The sequence below is a fragment of the Dipodomys spectabilis genome, unplaced genomic scaffold, assembly GCF_019054845.1.
Source record: "Dipodomys spectabilis isolate Male_0828 unplaced genomic scaffold, ASM1905484v1 ptg000015l, whole genome shotgun sequence".
In the NCBI taxonomy this organism is placed as follows: Eukaryota; Metazoa; Chordata; class Mammalia; order Rodentia; family Heteromyidae; genus Dipodomys; species Dipodomys spectabilis.
This window is the reverse complement of record NW_024870692.1, coordinates 11410414-11436732: the sequence shown is the minus strand read 5'-3', so window position 1 is coordinate 11436732 and position 26319 is coordinate 11410414. Positions and strand designations below refer to the sequence as shown.

The following is a 26319-nucleotide window of genomic DNA, read 5'->3' as shown; positions in this document are numbered from 1 at the left end:
GGGACTTATTTTCAGTGTTCAGCACGGTGGCCATGATTCACATTTCTCTTGAACACTTATAATGCATATAACCAGGGGGTTGCATTTTTTTTAAATTAAATTTACATTTAAATAGCCACCTGCTACTAGTGACTGTGTCCAGTGCAGCTCTAATAGTGGTTAAATATTCAGGGGCTACAAAGTTCCTTCAAACATCTAATGCAAATAAGACACAAAGGTACAATTTTTTTTTTTGTCGGTCATGGAGCTTGAATTCTGGGTCTGGGCGCTGTCCCTCAGCTCTTCAGCTCAAGGCTGGCGCTCTACCACTTGAGCCACAGTGCCACTTCCAGTTTTCTGGTAGTTTATTAGAGATAAGAGTTTTACGGCCTTCACTGCCCAGACTGGCTTTAAACCGAGACCCTCAGATCTCAGCCTCCTGAGTAGCTAGGATTACAGGCATGAGCCACTGGCACCCAACACAAATAATATTTTTTAAATGTACTTCAAAGGAATTCATGGAATTCCTCTCCATGGACAGAGTCTACAGTACAGTTTAGTAGAAGATATGAAAATATGGAAAGGAGAGGCTTCAGATTATGTAAACTCATAGGCTACTTACCATAAAGAGATATTGATTGGTGTATACCCCTCCGTAACCCTAGTCAAGGTGTTTCACACAGCTAGTTGCTACTCTCTGTAGCACAAGTATTGGAGAACACATTCCACATTTGTAGAGAAAGCAAAGTAGGAGAAAAGTCCTGTGCTATGTAATCAGACAGGCCAGCTTCTAATTCACCATTTACAAGCTCTGTGACTACGGCCAAGTTCTTTAACCTCTTTGAATATCAGTTTATTAGCAAGTGAAATCAATAATACCAGTATCAGACTGTAATAAGGTTTAGGGCTGGGGCTATAGCTCAGTGATAAAACCCTTGCTTGACACATGTAAAACACTAAATAATTTTTTTAATTTTTAACAAGTTTACAAAAAATGACTAAACCATAGATGTCATTGAATACTAGTTATTTAGTACTTCTTATTTAAAATGGACTTTAAAATTTCTTTTGTGGGCTGGGAATGTGGCTTAGTGGTAGAGTGCTTGTCTTGCATGCATGAAGCCCTGGTTTGATTCCTCAGTACCACATAAACAGAAAAAGTTGGAAGTGACACTGGCTCAAGTGGTAGAGTGCTAGCCTTGAGCAAAAGAAGCTCAGAGACAGTACCCAGGCCTCAGGCCTGGCCAAAAAATAAAAAAATCTTTTGCAATTCTGCAATTTGCACTCAGGATCTTGTGCTCACTTGGCTACCTCATTGGATTGGCTCTCTACTACTTGAGCCATGTCTCCAGCCTAGTTTTCTACTCTACATTTTTTCATGGCAGAGACAGTAGTCAGGAGATGGAGCAGTAGGACCATAAGTTTGCCTGTGTTATAGTAAGACACTGCCTCAAAACAAAAAAGGGTCAGGTGCTGCTAATTCACCTGTGATAGTATTCTAAAACGGTATAACAAAGGTACAGCTGTGCTAATTGATTATTTTGTGCTTCAGATTGGAACATTTTTTGCATATTTAAAATCAGATATGTAACAGCAGTGTTTCTTTTTGTTTTGTTTTGTTTTGTGCTACCAGAGATCATACCTAGCACTCCACCACTGAACTTTATATCCCAGTATAAAGTAGAGTTTCTAAACCATGGTGTGCTCAGATTTGAGGTCTAGCTTCACTAAAATATGATAGGATATTGGGCAAGTTTCTTAAACTTTGCACTTCTACTTATTCCTCTGTTAAGTGGAAATAATGTGACTACCTGCCTCAGAATTGGTGAGAGGACTAACAGAGTTGATAATCTATAAAATGGCTAGAAAGAGGTTTATCTCATAGTATGCATTCAAAGCTTTGGTTTTTATTTTGTTGAAGGATGATGATTACTCTGTGTGTGTGTGTGCATGTGTACATGTGTGTGCATGTATGGGTACTTTGATAATAATCAAACCCAGGGCCTGAGTCATGATGAACATGGTCTTGACTACTGAACTACACTTGTAACTCCAACGATGAATTTTAATCTTGAAATATTAGCTATTATTGGATGTATCTCAAGAACTTCCTAAGTTTAAGGGCAACAATCATAAATCAGTGACATAAGAAGATATAAAGAAGCTGGGTGCTGGTGACTCACAGTTGTAATCCTAGCTACTCAGGAGGCTGAGATCTGAGGATCATGGTTCAAAGCCAGCTGGGGTATGGAAGTCCATAAGACTCTTATCTCCAATAAACCACTCAGAAAACCAGAAGTGAATCTGTGGCTCAAGTGGTAGAGTGCTCTCCTTGAGCTGAAGAGCTAAGGGACAGTGCCCAGACCCAGAGTTCAAGCCCCACGACCGATTAAAAAAATATATGTGTGTGTGTGTATGTGTGTGTATACATATATATATATGGAGATTATTCTTTGTATCAGTTTTTTGGCCACCCTTTTTTAATTTGAAAAGGACTTGTAGTCCTAGCTACTTATAAGACTGAGATCTGAGAAATATGGTTCCAAGCCAGCCCAGGCAGGAAAGTCCATAGAACTGTTATCTCCAGTTAACCACCAAAAACCAGAAGTGGAGCTGTGGCTCAAGTGGTAGAGCTCTAGCCTTGCATAGAAAAAGCTCAGGGTCAGCATCCAGGCCCCAAGTTCAAGTCCCAGTACCAGCACAAAATAATAATAATAAGCAAATAAAAATATTCTTTTTAAGCCAGGCACCTATAACTCATACCTGTAATTCTAGCTACTTAGGAGGCTGAGATATGAGTATCCCAGATGAAGCTAATCCAGGCAGAAAAGCCCATGAGACTCTTATCTCCAATTAAGCACCAAAAACAAACAAACAAACAAGTTAAACTGTGGCTCTAGTGGTAGAGTGCTAGCCTTGAGCAAAAAAAGCTCAGTAACGGCACCAAGGCCCTGAGGGCCCTGAGGTCACATCCCAAGACTGGGCAGGGAGGAGGGGCTGTGTGTGTGTGTGTGTGTGTGTGTGTGTGTGTGTGTGTGTGTGTGTGTGTGTGTGTGTGTGTGTGTGTGTGTGTGTGTGTGTGTGTGTGTGTGTGTGTGTGTGTGTGTGTGTGCACGGAGGGGGGGCTGTGCGTGTGTGTGTGTGTGTGTGTGTGTGTGACTTATTTTGATTACCAAAAAACTAATACCATAAACATAAATGTGTATGATTTAAGATTTGCAGTCCTGTTTGATTTGTGTGGCAAGAAGAGTCCCTATGAAGGAAAGACCAGTTCTTCCCTCATCTGAAAGTTTTACTACTCGCCAAGATCTCCAAGGTAAGATTTTTTTTTTTCCAGAGAAGCCCTAAAATTTTAGGTATTTGTGAACACAAGAACCATAGTTGGAATATTATCAAGAAGTGATTGCTGCTGGGGTAGAGGTATTGAGGAGCTGGAGGACCAGAGCAGGAAAGGCTGAATACCCTTAGGTACACCCTGAATATCCTTTGGGTCTGTGTATTGTACAGTCTCCATATCTGCAGGTTCCAATTCTGTGAATTCTGCTAAACATGGGTCAGAAACACTCAAGAAAAAGAAAAATATTATATCTATACTGAACAAATAATAGACAATTTTCTTGCCATTACTCCCTAAATAATACAGGATAGTAACTTTATACAGCAGTATTTGCATTGGACTCAGAAGCAATCTACTGCATGGGGAGTAGGAACTGTTGCTGTTTCTCTCTAATTTAACCTTTTTACACTAAGCTAAATCCTTGCTAAAACTTTATTTAAAAAAAAAGTGATCTAGAGATGATTTAAATAAAGTATATGGGCAGAGTTGGTGAACGGAGAGTATGTATATACAGGACTGAAATTCCATGGAGTAAACCTTTCAAATAGTTATCAGACAGTTTTAACTAAATGAGTATCAGGAAGCTGAAATGAGATTCTAAGAACTGGACTTGTGGGAGAGGAGGTGAATTAATGAAAAAAGGAACAGAGGACAAATACAAGAAGAGTGAAATGAGGGGCTGGGAAGGTGGCTCAGTGGTAGAGCATTTGCCTTGCATGCATGAGGCCCTGGGTTTGATTCCTCAGCACCACATAAGCAAAAAGAAAAAAGCTGGAAGTGGCACTGTGGCTCAAGTGGTAGAGTGCTAGCCTTGAGCTGAAGAGCTGAGGGACAGCGCCCAGGCCCAGAGTTCAGGCCCCACAACTGGACCCAAAAAAAAAAGAAGAATGAATGAGTCTAGGTGAGGGAATAGACAGGGTTGGGGAGAACGATGGAAGAGGTGACTCAGCAACGAAGCACTGAACAATTACATGTACATGTTAAAGTCTAACTCCTGTGCCATCTTTTGAAGTTCCAAAAACAAAAAAGTAAGAGGATGTACATGAACATTTGCAAATATTTCTATTCGTTTTATGTAAGGAACCTTGGCATCCATGCATTTTGGTATCCACTGGGTCTCTGAGCCAATACCCATAAGGAATAGATGAGTCTATGAGTATAATGCCTGCTTTTATCTGATAGGCAAGATCACTTCTCTGGATACTAGCACCATGAGAGCAGCCATGAAACCAGGCTGGGAGGATTTAGTGAGAAGGTGCATTCAGAAGTTCCATGCACAGCATGAAGGAGAATCTGTATCCTATGCTAAGAGGCATCATCATGAAGGTAAGCACCTCTGAGCAATACTTTTCTCAAAGAAAATGTTACATTTGCTTCCTATGAGGGTGTTTGGGGGGTGGGGACAGTAATTCCTGAAGCTTGTCCCAGACAGTGGTCCTGTGTGTCATCTGGCCTCAGATGCTTCCTGAGGATACAGAGCAGGACATAATAATGTCACAAAGACAGACAAAAGGATGAGGGAAGAGGTTGTCTTCTTTGCTCCTGAGATTTCTAAGCAGACATATCACGAGTTAAAAGATACCATCTAACATATCTAATTCACAAAGGAAATTTTGGAAATAGGAATAAATGAAATTTACAACAGTTAAATCCTTGGTAGAGAGAACAGTAGGATCTTAAGTCTTCCTGCAAAGAAATGGCAAACAATGACTTGGATGTTTCCTGAAGCCCCAGAGATATGTAGTGACTCTTCTCAGGTAACAATAGGACAACTAGAACACACTCAAGACTTCAAGTCATCTTTTAGAAATATTGCATCCTTCAGTGAGAACCTGGTCTATGTGTGGCCTTATTTCTACTTTGCATCCTCACACCCTCACCGGAATGAAGGGTCCGTGAACAAGGCATCTCAGCCCTCCCTTTTTATACATGCAGGCCAAGGCAGGGCAAGTGTGGACTCTCCAACATTCAGTCAGTGTCAGCTGAGATATCACCTGAGCCCACCCTGGTGGGCATTATGACTTGTTGCTCCCAACAGTCTTTCTAAAGTCACTGTTTTCAAGTGCATTTCAGTCTTTTTTTAAAGAATGTTTTTGCTTTAATAAATGCACAGTCAAGGAGGAAGACACTTTCTCTCAGTGATTGGCAGGTTGTGGTTGGTCAGTGTGTGCCTTGTAGTACAGGAAGTACTCATGACAGTGCAGTGTACTTCATAACACAGCATGGACAGTTGTCTGCATCTTTGCAGAAAAAAAAATTGTTCATAATTGTTGAAAATGGAGTTGTAGTTTGTCATCCATTTAATGTGCATCTGTGACCTTGGCATTTTACCAGGACAGTTTGCATGTTTGCACTTTATACATTTTGGGTTACTTAATGAAAAAAGAACATCTCATAATAAATGAACTTTCCAGTTTCCACTTAAATTTTTCTCATTTTACTTAGCATATGTCTTAGAATTTCTTAGCATCCACTAATGTGCACTTTCTAGTATTTTCATTTAAGTTGGAAAAAGTAAGATTCACAGAAATCAATATTTAACCGACCATTTTACTAGCTACCACTTGAAAAAAAAGAATAATAACAGAAATTTAAGTAATCTTCATGTATGAACATGTTCATATGGTTCCTTACCCTGATGTGCCAGGCACATGCTTGGTTTAAACAGATAAGATTAACAACAAAAATCCCATATAGCATTCATACTTAGGAAATCAGTAAGTAAGACCAGGGACTTTTCTATGAATTGAATAGAAATCAACATGGGGGGAGCTTCTGAAATGATTCGGGTACATACTTGCTCAAACTAGCTTAGTAGAGATGTTGGATATAGAATAAATGGAAATGTGAAGTTTTTAGAGAGCACAGCCAAGGTCAGATAAATTCTGAAATAAGCCACTGGAAATGTGAACCTAATTCTAAAAGTTTTATCTGTGTTACCTTTTAGAAACTCTCATCTCCAGTTAACCAACAGAAAACTGAAGTGGTGTTGTGGCTCAGTGGTAGAACACTAGCTTTAAGCAGAAGAGTTCAGGGACAGCACTCAGGCCCCATGACCAAAAAAAAATAAAAGTCAAGATTATTTAAAAGAAATTATAATAACCTAATTGATTTGTGTCATTTTGATGTTTTGAAGTATCTGACCTTTACCTAAAGGTTAAACCAATTATATGTCACTGCAATTTGTACTTTTATTGTTTCAATTTTGTATAGCCTCTTTTTCTTTAGAAAGTCTTCTGATTATCTTCTTCCTGTTGTCTTAACAATGGAAATACACTTGCACTCTGAGAAACAAAAGTGGGGGAAAGTAGTATGAGATGATGGATTGAACGGTGTATTACTTCAATATGAATATTAAGAGAACACATTTAATGTCATGAATTTCAATTTAATAATTGTATTATATAGGAAACCAAAGACAAATTGTACTCATTAGAGATACCATGTTTTGGCATTTGCCTTGTATCCTTTTCTATCCATTTTTAAACAAGTCATCCAAAGCCTTATTTGGACCTAATAAACCTTTAACACTCTTTTTTTTGCTTTGATACTAAAGATCTGAGAAAGTATATGGTTTGAGGACTCATGACGTTATTTTTTTTCATAAGAAGACAAATTTCTGGGTTTTTGGATATTCTGAGTGAAAATAACATATGCGTTTAAAAATTGGACTGTTTTAACATCATAATGTATTACTTACAATTTTTTAACATATTGGAAGGAAAATGCCATGAAATTTAATGAAGTTAATTACTATTACATGTCTTTCTCATACGCACCAGTGTTTTTCTTTTTTTTTCCTCCTAACTGTGTATTATGTTTACTTGTTTCCCTGCAGTACTGAGACAAGGATTGGCATTCAGTCAGATCTATCGTTTTTCCTTGTCTGATGGCACTCTTGTTGCTGCACAAACGAAGAGCAAACTCATCCGTTCTCAGACTACTAATGAGCCTCAGCTTGTAATATCTTTACATATGCTTCACAGGTAATTCTAATTCTAAGAACTCATTTTCCCTTCCTAAGTTGAGAGAAAGTGTTTCAAAAGCAACAAATTTTGCTGGAGTTTTACAGTTTATGAAACATTTCTGTTTGTCTATCTTGATACTACAAATATAAAATTAAATTGTTATTGACTGGTGGTCAAAGCCAGCTCATCTTGTTGGGAAATTAAATAGAGCTATCGTTTGATGACCTTAATGCTAGCAAATTTCAAGGCCTGGCTAGAAGAACAAAGGCTAGTATTAACTTTACTCTGACATGACCTCCCTTTGCATTGAAGAAGGCAGATTCACAAAGGCAGGAATATTGAAGTCAATGCTGTGATTTCTCATGTGTTTAAATCTTAGACTTTTCAAATATATTCTTGAAATAGTTTAAATTTTTGTTCTTGTTTAACTTTTTGATATTAGATTTTAAATTGAATGCTTACAAACATTTCTATAATGAAGAAAGAAAATTGAAACATTATTTTAAAATAAATGTCATAACTTGTATTTTTGTTGTTGTTGTTGTCGGTTATAGGGTTTGTACTCAGGTCCTAGAGGCTGTCCTTGAGCCTCTTTGTGCACAAGGCTAGCACTCTACTACTTGAGACACAAGGGACTTTTCTGCCCGGACTGCTTCCAAACCGTGATCCTCAGATCTCAACCTCCTGCATAGTTAGGATTACAGGCTGAGCCACCAGCACTGGGCTCATAACTTGTATTTTTAAGAACATTCTTTAGGGGCTGGGAAGGTAGCTCAGTGGTAGAGTGCTTGCCTTGCATGCATGAGGCTCTGGGTTCGATTCCTTAGCACCACATAAGCAAAAAGAAAACAAGCTGTGGCTCAAGTGGTAGAGCGCTAGCCTTGAGCTAAAGAGCTGAGGGACAGCACCCAAGCCCAGGGTTCAGGCCCCACGGTCGGACCACCCCCCGCCCAAAGAAAAAAGAACATTCTTTAACGGTTAAATGTCAAAGTATATATTTAATTATTTTATGCTATATTAATCTTTATGAGGTACTACCAGACAATAAATCAAGTTGCTTTCATTAGAATCCTAGTTTTTTTTACATTTCTCAATTATTTACTTTCTAATGTAGAAATTTTAAAAAATCAGGCAGCCCTATTTACAAACTGTAAATAAATCTGACCTCAAACTAAAACAATTTGAAAGTGATTACAGATTTAGTTGTGGCAGGTTTCATCTACCTAACTGCAGGCTGATGTTTGACAATTTGTGAAACCTGTTTTGTTTGGATGTGTGAACATGTTTTGTAACTCACAAGTGACTGCCAAGCCTGAAAATGAAAGCTCATGGGGCTTGGGAAATAAATCATCTCACTCAAAAACCTGCTTTTAGTCATCAGTTAAGGGGTGGATTGGAGTGTCCCAGGAGCAGGGGGGGATTAGATGACAAACTACCTTCTCTCTAAAGTCCTCCCTTGTGGGACTAAGGCTCCTGCTGTGACTTGGGGCGGGGGGCGGGGAGGGGGCAGCAGGGAATGAGTGGAAGTCTGCTAGACAAAATGATCTAACTCCAAACAGTAGTAATTGCTGAGTCTAGAACCAGCAGTTTGTTGTTCATTTTGAGCCAAGTAGTATATCTCAAATCCAACAGATGTGTTGTTGTTAGATTATGGGTTTTTTTGTTAGATTATGTTAGATTACATAATTTCTGGCAAAAAATTGAAAGCAGCTATATTTGTTTGCAGTATTTTTTGAGACATTATCATTTGTTACTCGTGAGGAAGCTATATATTGTATAATTGAAACCCCTGTGATGTCCTATCTACTAACTGAAATTTCAGTATGCTAGAAGTCAAGCACACTCCATCTGTGAAACCACAGACATCTTAATGAGTTCCCTGAAAAAAAAATCCCTCTTGTTCCAAAACTGTACCTGTTCAATCTTGTCCATAATTGGCAATTGTTTCATTTAAGTATTGTCTATCCTTTAAAAGTAGCCTGATCTTATAAAAAAAAAAAAAGAGGCCATCTCATTTTTCAAATTAATAACAACTTGCTAAGTATTCTTGCATTTATCTTATATTTGTTTCTTTCCTCATTATACAGAGAGCAGAATGTATGTGTAATGAATCCGGATCTGACTGCACCAGCGATGGGGAAGCCATTGAATCCAATTAGCTCTAGCAGTCCTGCCCATCAGGCCATGTGCAGTGGGAACCCAGGTCAGGACATGACCCTCAGTAGCAATATAAATTTTCCCATTAATGGCCCAAAGGAACAAATGGGCATGCCCATGGGCAGGTTTGGTGGTTCTGGGGGAATGAACCATGTGTCCGGCATGCAAGCAACCACTCCTCAGGGTAGTAACTATGCACTCAAAATGAACAGTCCCTCACAAAGCAGCCCTGGCATGAATCCAGGGCAGCACACCTCCATGCTTTCACCAAGGCATCGCATGAGCCCCGGCGTGGCTGGCAGTCCTCGCATCCCACCCAGTCAGTTTTCCCCTGCAGGAAGCTTGCATTCCCCTGTGGGAGTTTGCAGCAGCACAGGAAATAGCCATAGTTATACCAACAGTTCCCTCAATGCACTGCAGGCCCTCAGTGAGGGGCATGGGGTCTCATTAGGGTCATCGTTGGCTTCACCGGACCTAAAAATGGGCAATTTGCAAAACTCCCCAGTTAATATGAATCCTCCCCCACTCAGCAAGATGGGAAGCTTGGACTCCAAAGACTGTTTTGGACTTTATGGGGAGCCATCAGAAGGTACAACTGGACAAGCGGAGAACAGCTGCCACCCTGGAGAGCAAAAGGAAACAAGTGATTCCAGCATGCCCCAGGCTGTCAGTGCGGACAGAGCTGAGGGACAGAGCCGGCTACATGACAGCAAAGGGCAGACCAAACTCCTGCAATTGCTGACTACCAAGTCTGACCAGATGGAGCCTTCACCCCTGCCCAGCTCTTTGTCGGACACAAACAAGGACTCCACAGGTAGCTTATCTGGGCCTGGCTCTACACATGGGACCTCGCTCAAGGAGAAGCATAAAATTTTGCACAGACTCTTGCAGGACAGCAGTTCCCCTGTGGACTTGGCCAAGCTAACAGCAGAAGCCACAGGCAAAGAGCTGAGCCAGGAGACCAGCAGCACAGCTCCTGGTTCGGAAGTGACTATTAAACAAGAGCCAGTGAGCCCCAAGAAGAAAGAGAATGCACTACTTCGCTACTTGCTAGATAAAGATGATACTAAAGATATTGGTTTACCAGAAATAACCCCAAAACTTGAGCGACTGGACAGTAAGACAGACCCTGCCAGTAATACAAAACTAATAGCTATGAAAACTGAGAAGGAAGAGATGAGCTTTGAGCCCAGTGACCAGGTAAGTTTTGTAATGTCTTCTCCTCAGGTTACTAATGTTTATCCATCAAGGCTTTTCTCCACAGATACAATGTGAGGCCTTGGGTGATCCAGTAAAAATGAGCCTTTTCCTTTTAGTTCTTACCTTGAAACAGTTAATTTGCATTGAAACTGTGAAATTAAGGAAGATTTCAAACCCTCCTCCTAGTTAAAAAAAAAAATGACACCTTTCTAGTCAGGTATAGACTCTGTTATTAACCATTTAGTTCAGCCATTGTAGTATAAAACAGGCATAGACACTGAGCAAAAAAGCATGGCTATGCTTTAATAAAATTTTGCTTATGGATGGGCTGGGAAGGTGGCTCAGTGGTAGAGTGCTTGCCTTGCATGCATGAGGCCCTGGGTTCGATTCCTCAGCACCACATAAGCAAAAAGAAAAAAGCCGGAAGTGGCACTGTGGCTCAAGTGGTAGAGCACTAGCCTTGAGCTGAAAAGCTGAGGGACAGTGCCTAGGCCCAGAGTTCAGGCCCCATGACCAGACCCAAAAAAAATTTTTTGCTTATGGAGTACACAGTTTTCATGGGCACAAAATACTCCATAACTACAAAAGAGATATGTTCTTGCTGGGAAGGTGGCTCAATGGTAGAGTGCTTGTCTTGCATGCATGAGGCCCTGGGTTTGAGTTCTCAGTACCACATAAGCAGAAAAAAAGCTGGAAGTAGTGCTGTTACTTAGGTGGTAGAGCGCTAGCCTTGTGCTGAAATGCTGAGGGACAGCGTCCAGGCCCAGAGTTCAGGCCCCATGACTGACAAAAAAAAAGGGCTGGGAAGGTGGCTCAGTGGTAGAGCGCTTGCCTTGCATGCCTGAGGCCCTGGGTTCAATTCCTCAGCACCACATAAGAAAAAAGAAAAAAGCCGGAAGTGGCGCTGTGGCTCAAGTGGTAGAGCGCTAGCCTTGAGCTGAAGAGCTGAGGGACAGCACCCAGGGCCCAGAGTTCAGGCCCCACGACCAGACTCAGAAAGAAAAAAGTGTTCTTAGCTAATTAGTCATAAAAAAAAAATAGGTGGGCAGGATGAACAACAGGTTAGCAATAATTTACTGATCAGAGTTTAACTAGTTTTCAACTAATAAAGATCATTGTACCTTATTCAGTCAACACGAGAATTTCCTCAATCATTGTTATAATACATAAAAAGAAATGGGTAGAGAGCAAAGAGAGGTAAAAGGTGACTCAGTGGTAGTAATACACAAGTTCAAAACTAAAATAAATAGCCTATACTGTCCCTTAGACTTGTCTGAATAATTAATACTCTGAAAAAATCCAGGGTATCCAAGTAATCCCAGGTGAAGTTCAAAATCATTCTCTTTTTTTATAATTGAAAAAATAATTCACCTATATTTACAATATATAATACAGTGTTTTAAAATATGCATACATCATGGAATGGCTAAATCAAGCTTATAAACATATGTATTGCCTACCAATTTTTGTAGTGCAAATGCTTACATTCTGCTCTAAGTGATTTTCAAGTGTAAATACATTTGTTATTAGCTATTGCTTCCATGTTTTACAATAGATATTTGAAACTTTTTTTTTTTTTTTTGTCGGTCGTGGGGCTTGAACTCTGGGCCTGGGCGCTGTCCCTCAGCTCTTCAGCTCAAGGCGAGCGCTCTACCACTTGAGCTACAGCGCCACTTCCGGTTTTCTGGTGGTTTATTGGAGATAGGAGTCTCACGGTCTCTCCTGCCCGGGCTGGCTTTGAACCGCGATCCTCAGATCTCAGCCTCCTGAGTAGCTAGGATTACAGGCGTGAGCCACCAGCGCCCGGCTAGATATTTGAAACTTTTAACTGATATGTTATATCTTTTCAAACACCTCAAACCCTTTCCTTTGAAATCATTCTTTTTTGAGAGAGGAATGTTGGTTTGTTGGGGGTTTGGGGAAAATGCCAGTACTGGGACTTGAATTCAAGGCCTGGGGGGGCACTGTCCCTTAACTTTTTGCTCAAAGTTGGTGCACTATCACTTAAGCCACAGCTCTACTTCCAGATGTTTGATGGTTAATCAGAAATAATAGTCTTATGGACTTTCCTCCCTAGATTGCCTTTGAAAGATTTCAGCCTTCTGAGTAGGATTACAAATGTGAGTCACAAGTACCCATCTCAAAATTATTCTTGATAGCATTCTAATATAATAATAGCATCACAGGGGGAAATGTCAGTTTTTCTTACTTAAAAAAATAGGTGAAGGGCTGGGAAGGTGGCTCAGTGGTAGAGTGCTTGCCTTGCATGCATGAGGACCTGGCTTCGATTCCTTAGCACCACATAAGCAGAAAAAGCCAGAAGTGGTGCTGTGGCTCAAGTGGTAGAGTGCTAGCCTTGAGCTGAAGAGCTGAGGGATAGCTACCAGACCCAGAGTTCGGGCCCCATGACCGACCAAAAAAAAAAAAAATAGGTGAGTTCCAGTAGCCATAATGGTTTGGCATCAAGCCTTTCCTGGGGAGTTGTAGACCAAGTGAGAATTAGTGATCCCAAACTTCACCCTGGACTGTCAACTCTTCTTTAATCCCGAAACATGTCCTGCATGATGAACCTTTTCTTTACTCATGATGGATTAAGAAGTAAAGAAGCTGCAAAGGCTTTCCTACTTAAACAATGGCTCATAAGTTTGTCCTGAAATTTGTTTTGCAACTGGGTATATTATCTGTCACCATCTTCAGGGAAAGAAAAGATGGAACAGTGCTCCATAATCTTGGTCAGAGGCTGGCTAGATGTCTGCTGGGGACCAAGAACCAATGAGACCAAAAGCCTGCCCTTCTGGCCAGTTCTAGACCCTTCCCACACAAAATTTCTTTTATTTCTTTTATTTGATGTTTTTACAACTGATACCATCCTTGAGGACAGATAAAATTGTTGAAAACCCACATACCATTCAAAAGGGAAATGGTCAAATTTGTGAAGAACATTGGTAATTTCCTTCCTTAAACTAAATTAATGCAAGGTTCTTGTAACAGCTATTTGGTAATGTAAAATCTTGAGTTGGGGATACCAGGGCTTCAGCAGAAAGTTACTAGCAATGTCTTGACATCTGTCAATATTTTCACCTTTTGAGATTTACTAAATTAGACTATACAATGGCAGGTCAAAGTGACAGACACAGAGAGTGTCATTCAAGTGTCTTGACACATGCTAGAAAATAAGATTGTGACTCAGGAGGTCCACTTTAGCTTGGTATGTAACATGGGCCCATCCCTCCCTCCATAAACAGAATTTGTTTCTGCTTTGGCCTGAGACCCTAGCTACTTAAAGGCTCAGGGAAAGGTGACATTTCTATATATGATTGTACTAACTACAGTCAAGAAAAGAAGTTTTGTGATGTTACTGGCAGTTTCTAATTGTTATTTAGGAGAAACAGTTTCTAATTAAAATTGTCTCATCTAGGAAACCTAAATCTGAAGGTGTAATCAGCATAGGTCTGTTATTTTGGGTGGATCAATAAGCAGGGTTCAATGTGTATCAAATGGAGAATACTTCAAGAGGGGAATGAAGTGAAAGAAGGGAGGGCATGAGGAGAGGGTAATGGAGAGGATAGTTATACTTAATATACTTTATATACATGTATGAAAATAGAATTGTAAAACCTGTTAAAGTTGGTTAAAAAGCAGGAAGGAGCACAAGAAAGAGCATGGAGAAGGTGAATTTGATGAAAGTAAGTTATATGTTGTATGGAAATGTCACAGTGAAACTTTTATATAATTAATACACTAGCTTAAAAAGCACAGGCACAAGTATACACATGCACATACTATAAGTGTATTTTTGTAATGAAATTGGATTCTAGTCTCTTCTTCCTTTCACACCCTCTTAAAACTACATAAAAAATGCAGAGCAAGTGTAACATCAAAAAACATTGTAATGCGAAGTTACTGCAGGAAGTATGCATTACCTATATTTAGATCATAGTTAGAAAGAGAAAAGCAAACAATCATCTTAACACCTTGCTCTCCTTCCCCACTCTACAATATAAAGGAATTGCATGTGTTATCCCTGCTGCATGAGATATTGAAGAATCTTCTTTCATTCCAAAGGTATACAATAAGTTATGTAGTAAAACAGCCTGAGTTGCAATTACTGTCCTATTATTTTAACTTAGAAAAAAAAAGTCATTCATTGTTCAACATATCACTAACTTACTAAAGATAGGAAGTCCTTGATGGTGCCTGTACTATTATATCAAAAATAGCATTTTTAAAAAACTGAGCAGAGTAGTTAAACAAGATGTTTCTATGACATTTCCTAACCAACAGGAAACAGTGACAGAAAAATTTCCAGTATGTTTACTGACTTAAGTCCTATGCTTATTTATTTATATAATGGTGCATGGTTGACTCCTCACCAAACGAAACTCAGATTCTTTCAGATGCTACTGAAACACTAAGAGTGAGGCATTGGAAATTGTCTCTTGGCATTTTGACTCCTTTAGAAAGGCAGACCACATTTTAATTTCCTGAAAATTTCCCTCCAAATGTGGTAGACTTGTGTTTTTCTTTCTTAGTTTAGAAAGTTAGATGTACTGAAATTATACCTTTTACTTAATATATTTTGAAAAGATACTTTGTAACTTGTTATAATACTTACATTATTAAAGATACATGTTTTATTTATCCCCTTTCCCCAGGAGAACAAGTTGACTTACACATAAAAAATCATGAAAGTAGAAAAATGAAAATGAAATCAAGTCTATTTTTCATTTTGTAGAACTTTTATAAAAATCTGACTCATTTTCTGCCTGAAATAGTTTAAGCTAAGTACTCAAATTGATGTGGCTAATTTGAGCATTCAAATAGATGCCTAAGCAAAACTTTGAAGTATCTTGGCAAAGCATTTTAAAGGAAGGCATTAATCTTTCTGTCTTGCAAAGAAATTGTGCCTAACAAAGTGGGTAGGGACTAAAAGAACTTGTGATGAGAATTAAAACTTAACGAAAGTATAGGAGAAATTTTATCAGAAACTACAAGTAATCAAATTCATCTCTTCCAGAACTTACAGGAATACAGAAGATAGTGCTATAGTCATTAAATTTTATTGTTAACCAATCTAAAAAATATAGATATTCTGAACTTCTATCTCTAAAGAACATTTAAAATTACAGATGGGTTTGGTGTGACAGGCCTGTAAACATAAAACATTAGTAAAAAGTAAAAGTTAGGGCTGGGATTATAGTTTGGTTTTACATGCATAGAGACTTAGGCTTAATCTCCATACCATAAGAGCAAATAGATGAAATTCTACAATTGATTGAAGAAAATAGTAGACTTTTAAGTACTTTATTTAAAATAAACTTATTTAAATCATTCATACTTTAACACATGTATGAGCTAAACATTATGCTTATGTTTATCTGTACATATTTCAAACGACACTTGTGTCAAACACCACTTATGATTAACATATCACATATGTACATTGTTTTAGACACAGAAGTAAATTACAAAGGAATTTCTGTGAATCTCATCATCAGAATTCTTTGACACTGTGATATCATTGTTATGCTGAGATGGTTTACAGTATTATTTACTTGATGGGAATGGGAAAACAATAAAAAGAAAAGATGATAGTCTAAACCCATACTGTATGTAGTTTACAATATAAAACTATTTTTAGGTATTTCAGGGTAGGGAGCAAATATAAATGCATTCACTAAAAAATGATATAGTTTACTTGTATTCTTGTTTATTGGGCTTACTTTAGGTATTTCTTACTAAAGGCAATCTGCAAAACTTTTTTTCAAGAGGCAGTTTATTACTTATTGTCTGCTTTCCTCCTTCTGCACTCACTAAACTTTAAAAGCCATTTTTAAAAATTCTCCACACGAAGCAACATTGTAGAGAACATTGGCTTCAAAGAGCAGAGAAATACTTCACAGCTTATCAGAACCTATTTCTGGTCTCTTCATTTTATATGACAAAACTGTAAGCATTTTACACATTAATTTGTGGAACATTTTTCTGAAAAAAATCAATGAAAATTGCAGCTATTTCTGTAAGAAACTTTTATATAGTGGATTGTAGCAGGAAAATAAAAACTTTTAAACTATGTGTTAATATAATTAAGGAAATTAATCTTGTTGATTGAGTGCCCATAACTGTATTGCAAAGACTAGCCTTGGAGTACAAATGTTTTTATAGAGTGTTGACTTAGATATGTATTCCTTAAAACTTAGTGAAGATAACTTTATAATAAATTCCCTATCCATGTGCATTTAAGTATACAAGGTCAGTTTATTCATTTGGGAAAAAAGGTGGTCATAAATGGTTGTTAAAGTATTGTCACTTTTGCTCACTAATCAGCTCAATAAGTTACATATGCCCTAGCAATGTGACAGTGACATGAGTGATATAAATTTGACTGTCTTTAGTTTTCCATGTCTCTAAAAATGTGAACACATAAATATATGTTTTTAAGTGTAGTATACCTGAGCTACTAGAACTGTGCTCAAAAAAGCCATAATACCTGGAAGAGTCTCAAGTGCAAGGCCTTCCAAAGGTGCTTTAAGGATTGTTTTATCTGTACTTTAGGTTGTTAACTTTGGAGTTTAATCCTTCTCTAGATATAACTATTCCATAGAGATATCTTATTCTTCTGATGGTGATGGATGACAAGAAAATGGCCTTATAAATTTCTCTAACAGTACATTAAGAATTCCTTGGAAAATGGTTTTCAGCCAAGTTTTCCACCAAGCTATCTCTGAAAAGAAATAAACTGTTGTTTCAGTCAGAACTTTCTAACTTGAACTGTTTCTAATCAGAAGATATCATAAATCAGATGTTGTATTTTATATTTGTAATCCTCGCACTTCACAGAGGCAGAAAGATAAAGAGTTCAAATCTAACTAGGGCTATATGGTGGTATCCTGTCTTAAGGTTGGGGGGGAGGGGGGTCCATCCTACATAGAATACTACTTATACTACTTTTGCTACACATTGCAAAAAATCTCAGCAAATCCCTCCTGCATGTGGAAGATGGAGTTTATGCAAAGGATGAAAAGAATAAGCCATTCTGTAAGTTGAACTCATTTTATGTATGGCCTCAATTTCATCTGATTTGCCAATGTAGAGAAAAGAACCACATTTTTCTTGATTCATGGTCAAGGCTTCAAAGCCCATTCAGTGACCTTGAGGAAACTGCTTAACATATTTTCTTCACTGAAAAGTAATCCCAGCATTTAGCTCGGCCACTTTCTTCTGTGATTGAAATAGCTAATTTTAAATACTGACACAAATTAGATTTCACTTAAGAGAATATCTGTGAAACCAGTTTAGCCTCATGGAAGAAGAAAAGTCCTAGCTATAAAATAATAGACACCTTATCATCTTAAAATTATTAATTTACATTGAATATAAAGGGAGAAAGAGAACCCTAAGAAACACTGTAGCTTCTTAAAATGAACAACAGCTTTTATCCTGCTTTCCTCTTTATTACCTAAATTGATGAATGACTGAGAAAGCCACTGTCTTTTGACATTGAAAGTGTAGGCAGAAAAAAAAACACTATTCAAATTGAAAAGGCAATGCTTAACTAGTTCCTAGTTCCTGGAAGTTCATTTTGCACCCACCCTCACTCCAGCTATCCTGCTTTTATGCGGTAGTACCCTACCAGGCAATGAACATTTGCTATTTGGATGAAATTTTATGCCACTTTTTGTGTTACCACTATTTCTTAGGGAAGCTTACCAAAACTTAGACTTGAACTATAAGTCATAGTCTGCTCAAATTAATTGGAAAGTACTTATTCATAATTATTTAAATGATTGGCCAAAAAGGGAGTTTATAAATTGCTAATGAGTCATGGTTTAAGAAGAGCTTTCTTTTTACTTTAGCTATCTCTTCTTGATGAGTGGATTCAGGACTAAGATTAAATAGTTTACCTTTGTCAGTTTAACTTTTTTTTAAATGATCAGTCAGCTGTTAAGCCTGAAATGTGTGTGCATTTTTTTGTTTGACTGTGGTGCCTCAGGTAGGTGTGTAATTGCTATTGAGCCTGGGGAGCCTACTCTTGGAGTGTGCCAAGATGAACTCTTCTGTTTGTTGACTGCAGCCTGGCAGTGAACTGGACAACTTGGAGGAGATTTTGGATGATTTACAGAATAGTCAATTACCACAGCTTTTCCCAGACACGAGGCCGGGCGCCCCTGCTGGATCAGTTGACAAGCAAGCCATCATCAATGACCTCATGCAACTCACAGCTGAAAACAGCCCTGTTACACCTGTTGGAGCCCAGAAAACAGCATTGCGAATTTCACAGAGCAGTGAGTATGAGATGTTGCTGGGTTTACCAAGAAATTCCTATGTAACCACTATTCAATTTAAAGTCTGATATACGCATATCAAGGGTTTTGTGATCAAATAGCACCATCTGCTGTCAAGTTTTTCCAGGAACAGTGTTCAGAACATAGTCTGGTAAACAAGGCTCCCTGACTTTTTCTTGAGGGTAGTGTGATCCATGTTGCGCATGTAGCAAGCCTGACCTACTGATAAAGTTCCTCAGCTGATTGTCACAGCTCCCTTCATTTCAGCTACTGTGCTCCAATGGCAACCTTAATTCTATTAAGACAGAGGCAAAAGGATTATAAATTAGAGACCAGCTGTGTTACAAGGCCAAGAGACACTGTCTCAAAAACTAAAATCAAAAGAGGATGGGAAGGGAAGGGGGAAATGCTTCTCAAAATACATTTTATATAGAAATTTGTCATATATCTTACGTTTAATTCATTTTATTTATAAAATGCATTTCATCATTTTTTTTAAAACTTTTAAAGGTAATCATTAAAAACTATTTACTTAGGTAAAACCTTGATAATCTCTGATATTTTTGAATGAGGAATTTTTTTTTTCTGTAGCAGGACCATAATTGATAGATAACCTCTAGTGTTGGTGAACAGAGTGGCTTTTTTCTTCAAATGGTTTGACCACCTATAATCCTAGCTGTGCGGAAGACACACTGAGGATCACAGTTCAAAGCCAGTCTGGGCAGAAAAGTTCATGAGATTCTAATCTCTATTTAACCAGCAAATAGCCAGACATGGATGTATGGCTCAAGTGGTAAGACTGCCAGCTTTGAGCAGAAGAGCCAAGTGAGAGTGCAAGTCCTTGAGTTTAAGCCCTGTACTGGCACGCATGCATGCACGCACACACATAAACACAATTGGTTTGGCTGGTGCCTAACATTTGTTCTCAAACCACCAGCCAAGAACTACTATATATTGTCTCAAATGATTCCTGACCATTCTGAAAGGGCGGGGCAGGGTGGGGGGAGGAGTTTTTATTTTGTTGTCTCTCAAACTTTTTCTTGGGGAGTGGAGAATTAATGATGGACCAGTGAGATTACCAAGTCAAAGAATTGAGAAGTGAAAAAGAAACACATTGGATAGTTTCTGCTGTGAAGAGACAGTGAGAGGAGCTGGAAGGAGACACATAACTCCCCTTCTACCTGTATCTCCTAATGGGATTCAGGTGTTGATTCCATTTGCAGACTTAATTCTTCCAAATATTTTCTCTCTCCTGTGGGTTAGTAAGAAATTACTTTTTCTTACGATTTTTGACTGTTTATATATAATCTAGAAAAGATAAAATACTTGATACTTTTTATTGAATTGACTCTGAAAATGAAAATTTAACATCCACTACCTTATAGATTATCTGTGTGAAATTAGTGTAATGCTTAGAACATAAAAAATTTTGTGAACTAGCTATAAAAGTTATTTCCTATCTAAATATGTTCAGAATTTAAAGAAGCTAACTTAAAATAATAACCTTCAGATTAATATTGCTTCAGATAACACAGTTTATATGTAAAGATTTTTATCTTCCAATGAGAATATCCTCTTTTAATTCTAATCCAAGGAAAGTCAGATTAGGAAATTGCACTTTAGGCTGGACTCTAGTGGCTTACACCTGTTATTCTGGCTACTCAGGAGGTTGAGTTCAAAGCCAGCCCAAGTGTCATGGGACACTTATTTCCAGTAACCACTAAAAAGAGCTGAAAGTAGAGCTGTGACTCAAATGCTAGAGCACTAGCCTTGAACAAAAAAGCCCGGGGACAGCACCCAGGCCTGGATTTCAAGTCCCAAAACTAGCACTAAGAAAAGAAAGGAAAGAAATTATATTCTAACCCAGTAGACTAGGGAGGATTGTTAAATTTGAGGCCAGCCTGATTGACATAGTGAGATGCTATCTTCACACCTTACCCCTCAAAAGTCACTAGTCCTAGGTTTTAATAATGTACAACATACCATGGGGGAAAAAACATATTAATGATTTTCTTCTGCAGTTCAATATTAAAACTTAAAATTGGGAGAAAAATGTATAAATAATACACATGTGCTTTTTATTTTTATATTTGCAAGATTGTCACAAATAAGAGAACTGATTAGATCACATATCTACACTTTGTCACTGCATATATTTGTGAAATTTGTCTTCTGTGTAGGTAGTTGGTCCCTGGTTTGCATATCTTCGTTATTTTACAGGTAACATTTTCCCTAAAACTACTACTGTGAATACTCTTTTCCACCATTCTATATTAACCTTCAATTTTCATTTGTTTTCTCCTTAGCTTTTAATAACCCACGACCAGGGCAACTGGGCAGGTTATTGCCAAACCAGAATTTACCACTTGACATCACATTGCAAAGCCCAACTGGTGCTGGACCTTTCCCACCAATCAGAAACAATAGTCCTTACTCAGTGATACCTCAGCCAGGAATGATGGGTAACCAAGGGATGATAGGAAACCAAGGAAACTTAGGGAACAGTAGCACAGGTAAGGGGCAAATGCACTGCTATTTTATTGATGGGTTGTTGACTGAATGTTTTGATCCACATTGAACTAGTAGAATTTTGCCATCAAACTGTTTAGAAACTAACGTGTAAAAGTAAAAAAAAATTCTACAGAGTCTCTGTGAGAGTGAAAACCATCCTAATAAATTAACCCATTCCATTCTGTGATTGTTACTCTACTATGGCTTCTGAAAAGTAATCCTCCAGCCTAGCCTTATTTTACTTCTAATACTCTGGTTAGGTATCTGTAAAATAAATTGGTGATTACTAGTTTCCATTGATAATCTGTTGATATCCCAAAAACTTTATTAAAGATAAAGAATTTTAGCCAGGCTAGGTAGTACATGTCTGCAGTCCCAGTCTCTGAAGAGGCTGAGACAGAAAGATCACTTGACTCATAAGATTAAGACAAGCCTGGGCATTAGAGCAAGACTCAGTCTGGAGGAAATATAGAACCTTTAAATAATCATTTCCCTAGCCCAATAATAACTTTCAGATCTAGAGCCTCAGTTCTGAAGATACAGAAGCTTCCTGTTGTCTGATTCAGATCTTAACCTGCTATAATTTTCAGGAGTCTGCTAAGTAATAATCCTAAGTAATAGTCACTGTGCAGCAGATGTCATAGTCCCAGAGTGCCTTCTAACCCAAGCCAGAGATTATGGCACAGCAGTGGCTGTGGCCACACCCTCTTGTACTCCAACATCTGCTATGGATACGGGGGATTACTGAATTTTCTTATTAAGACTTGCCCACAATCTGTGTCTTTCTTCCTTTGCCTCAATGAGATACTCAACACAAAGGCATAGAAATGGATATTATAAAAAGAACTTAACAGTTGTATTTTCATTCTAGGATTTTATTTTTTAGATTAGTCTGTAATTCCTATACATTGCCATTTCGTTAGCTGAACATAAAAGACCCATTTAAGGGAAGATGATGGGCTTTTTATTTTCAATTATTAGTTCACACAATTCATGGGAAACATGAACTGTGCTAGATCAAAAGAGTTCATCAACATATACTTATTGGTTGCCTCAACTATATTCCAGGCACTGACTGTATCATTAATTTATGTACTTATGGAAACCATCATATTCACCTTGCTGTTTTCTTTTAATTTTTTTATTTAAGTAGCTGTACAAAGGGGTTTCAGTTCAACATAGCAGTTTATAAATACAGTGCACTTTGCTGATTTTAAGATAAATGAAGTCTGATTAAAACTAGAATGTGGATTTGTTAAAAATTTTATAAAAGTAGACCATATTTTAGCAAGTGTTTTTTTTTTTTATTAGCAGAACACAGACAACTTTGAGTTGTATAAATCTAACAAAGAAATTTGGTAATATGCCTATATCTGGCCAGTCCAGAAATTAGTGGTGGCCAGGCTATAGCAGGTATTTACTATCCTCATTCTGTTTCCCAAAACAGACTAAAATGGAACTACCCAAGTTAGTATTAAACTACTATTACTGAATTATGAATAATCTTCCCTTATGCATTCTAGTCTTGGTATAGTATTTAGTTAGATTTTTTTGGAAAATGAAACATACCTTTGTATAGTTCAAACCTTGAAATTGTTTTTAAATATTAATACTGTTCCACATTTTAAGTCTAATTACTCTTTATCATTCTCAGCATATTTCTCATTTCACAAGTGAAGAAACTTCCTCAATCCATATCCTTGCCACTTGTTAAACATACTCAATTTTTAATTGTTGGTCACATTAAAGTACATGACAGCAGGCCATGAATTTGAAAGCAAAGATTTTCAACACCCAGAATTAAACATTTCAAAAGAAAGCTTCACCATTGGTGGGCTTTTCCCTTCAGAAGTTCAAGTCCTGGCTAATCCTGGTCATTGGCAGCATCCTAGGTACCAGGCCAAGATCCTGCCTGGCAGTGTTTTGCTTGCATTGCTATCTATGTGTGGTCATATACCTGTTAAAATCTTAAGTGTAAAAGGATTTCCATAAGTCTGTTCTGGTCCAACTAGATCTGTACTATTAGGAATATAGTGCTCCAGGATACTGAATAGTAAGGATTCCTTTGTCTTGACTTAGGAAGAACTATAGTAAAGCAGAAAGGTCCTTTAATTTCTTCATTACTTAGAGGCTATGCCAGGCAAATTTTGAAGCTTACCAAATTCTAAAACTCTGAAAAGGGTGGTAAGATTTTGAAGCCTTGTATAGGCCTTTTGAAATGTTCTCTGTGATTTGGGTCTATAAGCAGGGTATTGATTATCTTAGCCTCACCTCCCTTTTGGAAAGCAAAGCATTGACGTGTATAGCAGCTAATATGATTCACTTCCTGAGGAAGGAAGTTGGGGTTATCCACCCGCCACAGCACCTGTCTCTTAAGTACATATGGGAACAATTTTAACTGCTTTTCCGAACTATGAAGAGTGGCAGGCCTATGTTGTGAAAACTTTGTAGTAATTGTCACTTCACATCTGCAGCAGTGAGGGTGTTAGCTATTGGGCTGTGGGTTATAAAATGATTGTCTTGTAAAGAGTAAGATTCTGCTGTCTATTCTATGTTTTCAGCATATGTGTATGCATTTCTCAGCTTCCTTTGGCTTGCATGCAGGAATGATTGGTAGCAACGCTTCCCGGCCCACCATGCCATCTGGGGAATGGGCACCTCAGAGTTCACCTGTGAGAGTCACTTGTGCTGCTACCACCAGTGCTATGAACCGGCCAATCCAAGGAGGTATGATTCGGAACCCAACAGCCAGCATCCCCATGCGACCCAACAACCAGCCTGGCCAAAGACAGATGCTTCAGTCTCAGGTCATGAATATAGGTAAGGTAGTGCAGTGCTCACTGCCTTCAGATTTATTCTTTCCTACAGAGAGGCTTTGGATCTCAAGATTTTTCAGACGTGCTCCTGGATTACAGTTCAGGTAGTCTTTCCTGTGAAGCAGCCATATGTGGGATTTTACTAGCATTATATGTAGAATCATTTTCTGGGTATATAAGAAAACTAAATACCTTTATGTATGCTATATATATGATTTTCATTGAGTAGTACAGCCAGTTTCTAACTTCATGATCATCAGAAACCTCTCAGGAACTCAGATGCCACCAGGGCTATTAAATCACACTCTCCCAGATCCTCACTGAGGGGGCAGGGGCCCATAAACATTGCACATAATGTTGGGATCACTAGACTTCAACCTAGAGATAGTTTACATGATATTAAAAATAATGGCCTGATATATTTCATAGCACCATCTATATGAAATATCCAGCTTAGACAAATATAGAAAGTAGAGTGTGGTTACCTAGAGCTAAGGGTTAGATGGAAAAAAAAAGTTGTTTGTTTGTTTTTTGTCTTTTCTTTTTTTGGTACTGGGGATCGAACCCAGGACGTTACACTTGCTAGGCAAGCACTTTGCCACTGAGCTACATCCAAGCCCCAGTTGTTTGTTTTTTGTTTTTTGTTTTTGGGTCCGGTCGTGGGGCCTGAACTCTGGGTCTGGGCGCTGTCCCTCAGCTCTTCAGCTCAAGGCTAGAGCTCTACCACTTGAGCCACAGCGCCACTTCCGGCTTTTTTCTTTTTGCTTACGTGGTGCTGAGGAATCAAACCCAGGGCCTCAGGCATGCAAGGCAAGCGCTCTGCCACTGAGCCACCTTCCCAGCCCCTCTCTGATTCTTAATAAGCTCAAAAAAGACATGAAATTGCTGGGCAGCAGTGGCTCACACCTGTAATCCTAGCTACACAGGAGGCTGATATCTGAGGATTGCGGTTCAAAGCCAGCTGGGCAGTAAAGGCCATGAGACTCTTATCGCCATTAAACCACTCAGAAAACTGGAAGCGGCGCTGTGGCTCAAGTGGTAGACCACTAGCCTTGAACTGAAGAGCTGAGGGACAGCGCCCAGGCCCAGAGTTCAAGCCCCATGACCAACCAAAAAAAAAAAAAAAGACATGAACGTAACAGAAAATTTCTGTGTCGGAGGGAGCTCTACAGGTAATCATAATATAATTTAAAAGCTTTTATTAGCCAGAAGTGGTCACACGTACTCCTTGCACTTGGGAGACTAAAGGCAGGACATAGAACTATCATAAGTTCTATGTAGCCTGGGCTACATAATGAGGTCCTGCCCCATATTTTAAAAGAAAAAAATCCCTTAGTTATAAAGCCTATAAGAGAACTTCTGAGAAGCATGTCTGAGTTGTCTTCCCCCATCTCCTCTGCCCTTACTCTTCTAGGAGAACTAACTGAAGTGCAATTAGCAAAAGCATATAGGCACAGATAGTCTAGAACAGCACAATACCCAGTGCCTTTCAGCGTATCTGCAAGGCCCAAATGTCTTCATCAGATACAGTGTGTCTTATTTGCTTTTCTGCTCCTTCAGGTGGCCACTAGAATATACCAGAAGTTCCTGCTGGCAGCTATTAGCACAGCCAGTAGTATGGAAGCAGGGAGGAGGGCCTCCTCTCTTCTATTAGTCCACATATCCAAGCACTTTATAAAAATGCAAAGCAATGCCAGTAAAAGGATTGGGATTTCTTTTTATATTTTTCATTTTAAAAATCTTGAGTATATTAACATATAGTCAGGGGCTGGAAAGGTAGCTCAGTGGTAGAGCGCTTGCCTTGCATGCATGAGGCTCTGGATTCGATTCCTCAGCACCACATAAGCAGGAAAAAAAAAGCCGGAAGTGTTGCTATGGCTCAAGTGATAGCATGCTAGGCTTGAGCTGAAGAGCTGAGGGACAGCACCCAGGCCCAGAATTCAGGCCCCACGAACGGACCCCAAAAAAAAAAAAAAAAAAAAAAAAATATATATATATATATATATATATATATATATATATTCTTATGACTTTTTAAAATAAATTAGTACTTTTTTTTTCTACTT

General features: G+C 38.5%; 1 protein-coding gene across 4 annotated transcripts in view; it reads left to right on the top strand.

Moving 5' to 3' along the window:
* The window catches only part of Ncoa2 (nuclear receptor coactivator 2), a 258130-nt gene that overhangs the window by 208391 nt on the left and 23420 nt on the right, over positions 1-26319 (top strand). For 3 of the 4 annotated variants that reach the window (XM_042665840.1, XM_042665843.1, XM_042665842.1), the window contains 7 exons: positions 3194-3295; positions 4499-4642; positions 7155-7302; positions 9372-10641; positions 18716-18926; positions 21233-21439; positions 24042-24257. In XM_042665840.1, coding sequence (XP_042521774.1) covers positions 3194-3295; positions 4499-4642; positions 7155-7302; positions 9372-10641; positions 18716-18926; positions 21233-21439; positions 24042-24257 — 2298 coding nt within the window. The remainder of the gene's footprint in view (positions 1-3193; positions 3296-4498; positions 4643-7154; positions 7303-9371; positions 10642-18715; positions 18927-21232; positions 21440-24041; positions 24258-26319) is intronic. The other variant, XM_042665844.1, reaches the window with a different exon arrangement.